Source organism: Papaver somniferum, chromosome 2 (genome assembly GCF_003573695.1).
Source record: "Papaver somniferum cultivar HN1 chromosome 2, ASM357369v1, whole genome shotgun sequence".
In the NCBI taxonomy this organism is placed as follows: domain Eukaryota; kingdom Viridiplantae; phylum Streptophyta; class Magnoliopsida; order Ranunculales; family Papaveraceae; genus Papaver; species Papaver somniferum.
Window position 1 is genome coordinate 134557299 of NC_039359.1, and position 9998 is coordinate 134567296.

General features: G+C 36.1%; 1 protein-coding gene across 1 annotated transcript; it reads left to right on the top strand.

Annotated features, from left to right (window-relative positions):
• The first annotated feature begins 209 nt into the window (after positions 1–209).
• Positions 210–9670, top strand: LOC113349183 (cell division cycle protein 27 homolog B-like). Its single transcript, XM_026593113.1, has 16 exons — positions 210–371; positions 981–1053; positions 1159–1268; positions 1432–1478; positions 2257–2354; positions 2538–2824; positions 3631–3777; positions 4604–4835; positions 5385–5611; positions 5741–5806; positions 6934–7053; positions 7300–7376; positions 7463–7582; positions 7739–7958; positions 8538–8819; positions 9128–9670. Exons 1-16 carry the CDS (start codon positions 267–269, stop codon positions 9176–9178), a joined length of 2262 nt encoding a protein of 753 aa, XP_026448898.1. The 5' UTR covers positions 210–266; the 3' UTR covers positions 9179–9670.
• Positions 9671–9998: the final 328 nt, after the last annotated feature.

The following is a 9998-nucleotide window of genomic DNA, read 5'->3' on the forward strand; positions in this document are numbered from 1 at the left end:
CGCCAAATAGTGGATAGGGTAGGATACGGTTAAAAAACTGGCGGGTAGGGTAGGGTTGGCGGGTATGGGTAGGGTATGTGCACCCCTACTCGTTCCTAGATTCATTGATGATTATCACATGTGCCACCCATTTTCAAATCCAACGTTCTCACGTGTCATGTTATTTTTCAAAATTGAAATTTCAATAAGTGGAAACAAAAAGCCCCAAATCTCCATCTCTTTCTTTCTCTCTCTTTCTGGTTCGAAGCTCGTTCTGGAAAAACCCTATGGAAACCCTAATATATGATTGTGTTCAATCTAGTCTTCGCCATTTCCTTCCTCGAAATGCAATTTTTCTCTGTGAACGTCTCTGTGCAGAGTTTCCATCTGAGGTTCGTTCATTCATTCATACATATCTTTCTTCTCCTCATTTAACTTGATAATAACAGATTCATTCTTGATTTTTAGGGTAAAATTTAGATGAAATTCTTGTTTCTCAAAGTAATTTTTTAGGGATTTTTTCGAGTATATTTTTGCTTACTTATGAGGTTTTGGTAGTTTGATTAATTTCATATTTTGAAATTTTGCTGTGAAGAAGTGAATAGTAGATTATTGTGAAGAGTTACAAGTTTGAGCTGATCTGTTGGGAATGCCAGTTAGTGGTAACATTAACATAGTTTGAAGTGATAATAACCAGTTCTTGTGAGTTAATCTTGGTTATGAGGGAAAGGTTTTGTGTTAGGGTCTACTGCTCATGATTGTTGTTTAAGATGTAACACGGAAAAAGCATATTTATGGAACGTGAACCGTGATGTAATAGCAGCCTATTGAGATTTGATTGGATTGACACCTGAATTTTTAGACTACTTGACATGTTTTTGGTGGTAAAGCGGTAGTTGAGTGACTGGCTATATCATGCTTTCAGATGGATTTTTGTGTGTTTTATTTGCTCTTCCGCTCTAACTGTGTATGTCTACTCTAATATTTACGCTGAAATGCAGTTAAATTTGCAATTATTGGCTAGCTGTTACCTGAACAATAATCAAGCATACTGTGCGTATCATATTTTGAAAGGTATGATATTTTGTAATAGTTTGTTCTTTTTTTTTTCTTTTCATTACTTAAGGTTCACTCTAATGGTTCTTGTTTATGCATCTGATCTTTTATCTGTCTGTGAAGGAACACAATTGGCCCAATCCCGCTACTTGTTTGCGATAGCATGCCTTCAGATGGATCTTTATAGTGAGGCTGAAGCGGCTTTATGCCCAACTAATGAGTCTACAGCAGAGGTATAGAGTAACTTCCAGTAAATACATATTGATCTACTTAAACTTTAATTGCATGGCATTCAGGAAAGAAAGGCGTCTTTTTGGCTTTGCAAAACTTCGTGCTTTTCTAGGTGTATCTGTTTGGTTATATTTAACTCAATGCTCAACTGATTTTTCTATGAAGGTTCCAAATGGTGCAGCTGGTCATTACCTTCTTGGGCTTATTTATAGGTTTGTTCTTCATTTTTTAATTTTCTCAACCTCTAGTTTCCTTGACATTGACACCACAAAAACATTTTATCTAGCTCCCATCTTTTAGTTGATTTACCATAATGTTCTCTTGTCTTCCACTGAAATAATTTCTGAATACTTAGGTCGTATAGATACAATAATCTAACAACTATTATTTGTCCTCTCCCATGGCTTAGAATGATGCTAGTTTTTTATGGCGTACAACCTGCATCCTTGGGTTCTGAATGCATGATAGATACTGTGTATGATAGCATTTTGTCTCCTCCTTATTGCAACCTGAACCTCTGTATTGATTTCTGCTGTGGAGTTGAGATGTGATCCAGATTTTAAAGCTTTAAATCACATAACATTGTATAAGTATGCTTGTAGAAAAATCATAATTGTAGCCTAAGCTTAATGAATTGTTTTTCTTACTGTTTGTTGCTTAAATCATGCCCAGGGATTTGTATAAGTATGGTTGTAGTAAAATAACAACTGTAGCTAGCCTTAACAAATTGTCTTTTCGTTTCCTTCTTCTTTCTCTTCGTGGCTTGAACCAAGCCCAGGGGTGGTTCATTGAAAAGTAATTTACAATTTTACAATTTTACATTCATTTGACTAAGTTAATAAAAAAATTAGTGTTACAAATGAAACTTGTATTTATTGCCGTACACATGCCTAGTTTTTACATTGTTTTGTTTGATAGTTATGCTGGGTAGTTTACATTTCTGCTTGTACTTTATTCTGTCCAGATTGTATTTAATCTTTGTTGTATCAGGTACACTGATCGAAGGAAAAGTGCAGTAGACCACTTTAAGCAGGCTTTATCCATAGATCCTCTACTATGGGCTGCATATGAGGAGCTGTGTATTTTAGGTTAGTACCAATTGTATACAAACATCCAGCTTCTTTCGGCCGGAGTACACACACTTAAGTTGGTTTTGAGACTTAAGCAGTTGTCATATTAAATTTATGAGTGTAAATATATTTTTTGGTGACTACTGTCACCTTTCTAATAGTCATGTTACACATGTTTAAACTGTCAAATTTATATTTCAGGGGCTGCTGAAGAGGCAAACGATGTCTTTGGTGAAGCTGCTGCTCTGTGTATTCAGCAACAATATGTGCATCAGAACTTGCAGACTCTCAATGAGGATAATGGTATAGTTTCATGTAAGACAATTGGTTTAAATGATTCAAGTGCAAGACAAATGAGGCATTCACATGGGAATCTTCGAGAAATACCTTATAATCACCATGGAGCAGTTATAGGTGGTGTTCCAGGCGGTCAACCTCTAAATGGCGGTTCTTCACTTTATAGTACTCCTTCTCCAATGATATCGCAGGTAATCTTATTCCCAATTATTTGCTGATTGTTAGAGCTTAGAGTGATCAGTTTGTTAGCTAAATGCATTATAACAATTAAGCATGCAAAATTATCTCGAATAATGTGTTGTCCTAGGTCAGATATCTATCTTTTAGCTGTTAATATATGTACGAGTTATTATTATCATTATCTCTATATGCTAGTGAAGTTGGGAATAAATAACTGTCTCAAGGGAAAGCCACTGTAGGAAAATGAGTATAAAGTTCAACAACTAAATTCGAAAAAACAAAATTTATCTTATAGTTACTTGATTTCTTAATGAGAAGATTTTTTAAGTTTTTAATGAGATTTCGAACATGACAGAATGTCTAGATGGGTTTAGCTTTTTATTTATGTAACTGCTGGTTTAGACAGTGCTAGCTACAAATGATTATGTGGTGGCAAAACCACGGAAGAAACATCTTTGTGCTTGTAAGAGTTGCATTTGATGTTTGATGATTTATTTTTACCGCTTACAATGCAGTCTCATTTAACCAGTAAATGTATCCTACCCTCGTGCCCATACTGAATCAGACATTGGTTTGTCTACAAGTTCAGTAGTAACACAAATTATAGTTATATGAAGCGAGCTTATATAGCTTGCAGTTTATGTTCGGTTTAGGGATCGGAGAAACTGTCTTTACTTCCAGTTCTGCTGTACCCTTTTCATCTGAGTCTTCCCACATTGGTAATTCCAAGTGAGTATTTTGCTATGCCAGTTTGCGACGAGATCATCAAAAAATAAACCTTTGAAAGCTTTAGATCTAACTCTTATATATCTTGTAGTTGTCAGCTGCTGCTCCACCGCCTCTATTTAGAAAAGAACAGCCAAATCCAAATACTTTAGGTGGTGAAAGCTCTCCAAGATCAGTTGTGAACTCTACAGTTCAAGCCCCTCGGAGGAAGTTTCTGGATGAAGGAAAACTAAGGAAGGTTGTCTTTTATTCTTATCCTCTTTATGCAACTTTTTATTATAAATCCACATATACATCAAAATGTCATAAGATATGCGCACTTATTTTAAATGTTATTTAGATGGAAATGAGAAGGAAATTAGTATCAAACGTCCAGTTTTGGTATTCTAATAAAATATCTAGTCTACCTACTCATGTCAACAGTACTTATGTACATGTTTGATACTTGAGCAGAATAATTGCATGAAGGTCAATGGTTAATCCAGTGTTTCGACCTTGTAAGGTGGCATTTGGTAAGAAGCCATATGCTAAGCAAGTTTCTTAATTTCTTGTGGCTGGATGAACCTTAGGATGTTGTGATTTAGTTAGGATCTATATTGGATGCCTCCTATATGACCCTCATTTTCTTTTGATGTCGGTCAGTTTTTGCTGTTTCGGGCTTTCCTATTAGACCGCTTCTTTACTTTATCCGTGTTTCAGATGTTTCCTTCTCTACTCACTACTTATCTTCTCTTGTGTTTACATTTTCAATTTGAGTCGTCTTTTCTCCCATGCCTTACATTGACTGATTTTCTCGCAGTGGCCTAGGTATATCCTCATATGTTGTTTTTTAATGGGGTTGCTCCTAATAAACTATCCCTCAAGTCAAATTTGTAACTGCATTTGTTCTTATTATCTATGTTAGGAATAATTGGAAATTCCATGTCTGTTTCGTAATGTTCAGTTTGTTGAGTTATCTGGACCAATCAGTCAGTAACTTTTTGGTACGTTATTTGCGTGTAAATGTTATTGAATATATAAGCTAGCAATCTTTCTGAAACTGGTACACTTATGCGTTATTTCAGGTTTCCGGTAGGCTATTTGCTGATTCAGGACCTCGTCGAAGTACAAGACTTGCGGCAGAAATGGCAGCAGGCACAAATTTGAACACCACACATGTTGGAGCAAATGGAACTAGTCACTCCTCTACTAAGTATCTTGGAGGGTTTTCATCGTCATCTAGATTAAGCTCAGCACAAATTCGTTCGGTCACACTTCGTAAAGGAGGATCTTGGGCATCAGAAAGTTTCGAGGAAGGTGATTTTAACATTTATTTTAAAATTTTCTAGTTCAGGATTTTTCATTTTCTAATCACAATTATAATTTTGACTAGGTTCTTATTTGTTATCCAACTCTGAAATAGATTTGAAGATGGTAATTTCTGTGAGCAAATTTAATTAGCGTTTAGGTTGCACGACTGACACTCTGCGTTTTCTTTTAGAGTTGTTATATGGGTCACACTGTAAATGAACAATTTATTCAACTCTACTCTGTGAGTCAGGGAGGAATTTTGGAGACCCAGTCAAAGTTTCGAGGAGGACTTACGTGTTACATATTTACAGACCCAGCCAAAGTTTTGAATATTATGCAGATTCTGTCTTCTTTAGATTTTTAGTTTGCTTTTTCGATGGAAATTTTACATTGGTCATGAATTGCACTTTCGCGGGTAATTAGATGTCATGCATAGAGTGCATCCTAAAATGTCAGCATCGTGAGTTTTTGATTGAATTCAGTTGTTACGTGTCGCCTCTATCTACTGTGTGATTGTTTATGTGTTAGGAGCTTAACACTTTCAATTTTTTGTAGGAAGACGGTCTGAGGCTTTTGATGATGCTCGTCTAGATACGACGGCAACGACGTCTGTCGCATCTTCATCAGGTGATGACAGAGCTGTCGAACACGAAAGAACCATCATGCCAATGACTGGAGTTACTGCAAGTTGCTCAAGAGGCATTTCTGGTGTTTTGGAGGTACTACGTCTATTGAGGACTCTCGGAGAAGGATACAGGCTTTCCTGTATGTACAGGTGCCAGGTACTGCCAATCGCTGGAAAAGGAACCATTTGTGTTTCTTTTTGAATTTTGTGTATTCATTTCATTCATATTTTTGCACCACTACTCCTGATGATAAATTTTGATGTTCATTGTCTCTGAGTCGCTTAGGATGCCTTGGATGTTTACCGGAAGCTTTCAAGCAAGCAGTATAATACAGGATGGGTGCTTTCTCAGGTACTATTTTTAGAAATAAAGTTGTCTTATTTGATGTGGTGTTATTATAAAGACCTGGTCTGTGCTGTGATCTTAACTAGTTCAATGATTAGTTAGAACTTTAGAAAGTAATAGGCATGTGATTGATGTTCCTGTTCCTGTCAGTTGATGTCTTGATGAATCATGTGAAGGAGGTGTAAGCCATTTTTAAAGAAAAACATTTATAGCTTTAGAAGTGTGTTAAAAAAGACATTTTTATAATGTAGAATCTCAGTTTCTTTCTCCCTCTTTTCTTTTTGTCCTGCTTCTTCTTGAAAGAGGGTTGAGTATACCGCTTAAAAAAATAAATAACATAAAAATCTAAAACCACTGAAGCAAGCTCTATTGGGACTGATCTATGAAAGTTTGATTATGCTTATCATCTTTCTTCTTGTTCCTCTGGACCCTTATAATTTAAGGTTTTGTACTTTTCAGTGCCCCTACCTTTTATTTTGTTGGCTGTGTCTGTTACGGATTCAGCTCTTTCATCATCATTACTTAGACCTAGGCATGATAATATGCTTAACCATATGCTGGAAACAGATTTAACCCTAGTGTTGGCATGTTCTACAACTCGGCAGCATGCATATTTCAAACACCGTACAAACTGAAACAGATCATACCCTTTAGTTAGAATTCAATAATAACCATAACTTTATACCTATTCCATCACTACAGCTTTAGCAACACCATGTCATAAGTTGTTACTTTTGCTGAATTGAACAACATCATAAACGGCATCATAAAGAAGAAATAGGAAGCTAGCATTTTAGGACTTGGACTTCTTCTATAACCGCATGTTTGAATGATGGATAAACTTGGTTTTCTTTCTTATTGCTATTAGAGGGTAGAGGAGAGTCTTAGTTATGCTTGTCACAAGTCTCTCTCACTTCCCATCATGAGTTAAAGAGACACCTCATAATAATTACTTAACCTTATTTAGCTTTATCCTTAAGCTAAATCTTTAATGCATGAGTTAACCTTAACCTAAAGCTATGTCTCCCGGTTAACTTAATGTAGTCAAGGATTAGCTTAAAGCAATCTTGTTTGTTGCATAAACCATAAAAGCCAACAGTTGGGACTAAACATCTGTTACATGCCAAATGCAGGTTGGGAAAGCTTATTTTGAGATGGTAGATTACTTGGAATCTGAACATGCCTTTACTCTTGCACGCCGGGCATCACCTTATAGCTTGGAAGGAATGGATATATATTCCACTGTTCTTTTTGTACGTTCCTTTTACCTCTGCAGGTTATGTTGAAGTATTCAGATGCATATTTTGTAATAGCTGCATCATCAGAATCTTTGAGCTGATTGTTGTTGTCAGAATTACATTTTATCAAGTGATCTTGCATTCTTCTTCTTGGAATTTTGAGTAACTTCAGTATTTTTCATTTGGCAAAAGGTGTCGTATACGTAAGCTAGACTTTCTAACTAAGTTGCACTACACATTCTTTTTTGTTTACTTTGGCAGCATTTGAAAGAAGAGATGAAGTTAAGTTATCTTGCCCAGGAGTTGATCTCAACTGATCGCTTAGCTCCTCAATCGTGGTACAGCCTTAAGAGTTTTGCTGCACGATACATCTCAGCATCTTCTTGCGTATCTACAAACCTTAGTTTCTTGCTCCCTTGTGCAGGTGTGCTATGGGAAACTGCTATAGCTTGCAGAAGGACCATGAAACTGCTCTTAAGAATTTCCAGCGTGCTGTGAATCTAAATTCAACATTTGCATATGCTCACACCCTTTGCGGACATGAGTATGGAAACACACTTGATCTATTTACTATTTGCCACTTTTGTTAGATAGTTTGTTTATAAGAACGCATCAATGTATGGTGTTCATCATACCTTCATTTATTTTTTGATGCCATTGCTTTTCCATTACCTCAATCATTTCCTTTTTTATTCATCAGGTATGTGGCTCTGGAGGATTATGAGAATGGAATAAAAAGCTATCAGAGTGCACTCCGTATAGATACCAGACATTATAACTCGTGGTATGGTCTAGGAATGATCTATCTACGGCAGGAAAAATTTGAATTTGCAGAGCATCACTTCCGTAAAGCTTACCAAATTAATCCACGCTCTTCCGTTATTATGTGTTATCTCGGAACATCTTTACATGCCTTAAAGGTTGGTTCACATTCTGACTGTAGGTTCTTTCAAACTGATTGGGTTTCTGAAGAGTTAAAACTGTAGATTAGTGCAAGCAAACAGAATACAAGATTGAAACAATGGAGGATAAAGCCCAACACTCGTCTATAATCAACTGATTATAAGTCTAAAGAAAGTGTAATGAAAGTCAACATCTAATAGACTCGCTAAGAACTATCTGTACCACAAAGAAACCCAGAGAAAAGAAACGGAAAACTTGCTAGACTGACTAAGCTAGTAAATAGAAACTAAGAAATAAATCTGAGTAAAATAGAGATCTTAAAATGCCGCTGATCACAAAGGGATCATTTGTTTACATCCAAGTATTTCATTATGTACTTTCAAAATCACTGTGATTTTTATAATGTATACCAATATATGGAGGGAGGATCGGAGTATTGTAGCACCCTTTTTGCTTGCACTTAGTAAATCTAGAATTGCTGTTGTTCTCATTTAGTGCTTCTCTTTTTTCTGCTTCCAATCACATTTTAACCTAGTATATGGAGTCACTTGAAAGCAATCATGATTTTCATTTGTGCAAAATCTTTCTTCTTGCAGAGAAGTGAAGAAGCTTTAGAGATGATAGATAAGGCCATTGTAGCTGACAAAAAGAACCCACTTCCAATGTACCAAAAGGCTAACATATTGGTGAGTCTTGAGAGATATGATGAAGCTTTGGCGGATTTGGAAGAACTGAAAGAGTATGCACCTCGAGAAAGCAGTGTTTATGCAATGATGGGTAGGATATATAAACGGCGGAATATGCATGATAAAGCAATGCTTCATTTTGGACTTGCGTTGGATCTGAAACCCTCTACAGCTGATGTTGCTTCAATTAAGGTAAGAGGTTTATCAGTTTCTTTGACACTTATAAAAACTAGTGGAAGATTATGCGTTAATCCAGTGAGATGGAACCTGTTTCTTGGTATGGTTTCTAGTTTCCACGAACTTCAATACTAGAGAAATTCATTATAATGCAAGATGGTATTGGTTGTGGATACATAATGTTGCAATGTTCTTTGTAGTCCCATTAGTGAATTGCATCCAACCTGTTGACACAGATAATAGAAACATGGTAGCACTTGCATAAATCATATACAGTTACGACTTTTATTGCTGATAAAGTGTTATGTTTCTTTTTCTGACAGTCCGCTATTGAGAAGTTGCATGTACCTGATGACATCGATGAGGACTTGTAAATTTGGTTGATATTGGATTTGTTACAGCAGTAAATGAGATAAAAGTACATCATGTAGCTAGAAACCTAATTGGTAGGGAGCTAGACGTGCCTGGGCTTTCGGCTGATCCTGAAGTAAATGACAGATCTGAAAGATTCATCGGCACCCCCGTCACCTGGTGTTTGTTGTACTAATTAACCTAATAGTTGCAGTTTTGTAGGTGTTTAAATAAGCAGTAGAATAATCGATACAGCTGTCATAACTCAACATAATGTATGAAAGTAGTTAGGTAAATTTTTTAAACTTTTGTACCATTTAATACGAATCTCAGAAGAACCTTTTGGTGGCCAATTTTAGTAATTAAGGAGCTCCAAGGAAAATGCTAGTTCTTGATAGGTTTTAAGTCAACATCGAGGATTTAAATTTGTTAGAGGGACGCCAAAAGATTTGAAGAGAGCTGAAATTGTACTTGACTAACTATGACTGTCTAAATATTTGTGTGAATTCTACTCACAAATTCGCTACTGCCACCACCTGGAAACAAAAACGACCAAATTCAGATGTAAAATTCTTTTAACCGTGAATGTTCTATTTAATTAGTTTATGCATGAACTGCCATGTTAGCTTTCCCTTTCTAGTCCACAAATGAGGGAGCTTCGTGGTTCATTTCTCATCTACACAGGTATATATACCTATACAAAAAACATGGCTGCAAACAATTACGTATGAAGCTAGCAAGAAAAGTCCAATCCCCTGATGACATTGATGATGGAATAGGAGATGGTGTGTCCCGAGCCAATCAGTTACTCATTTATTTATGAATTTATGATATATACAGTGA

Excerpts from the sequence above, each read along its gene's own strand:
- LOC113349183 (XM_026593113.1), top strand. The coding sequence starts at position 267 with ATGGAAACCCTAATATATGATTGTGTTCAATCTAGTCTTCGCCATTTC. Across the intron at positions 5,807-6,933 it reads CAGGATGGGTGCTTTCTCAG|GTTGGGAAAGCTTATTTTGA; the intron begins GTACTATTTTTA and ends TGCCAAATGCAG. Across the intron at positions 7,377-7,462 it reads CGCTTAGCTCCTCAATCGTG|GTGTGCTATGGGAAACTGCT; the intron begins GTACAGCCTTAA and ends TCCCTTGTGCAG.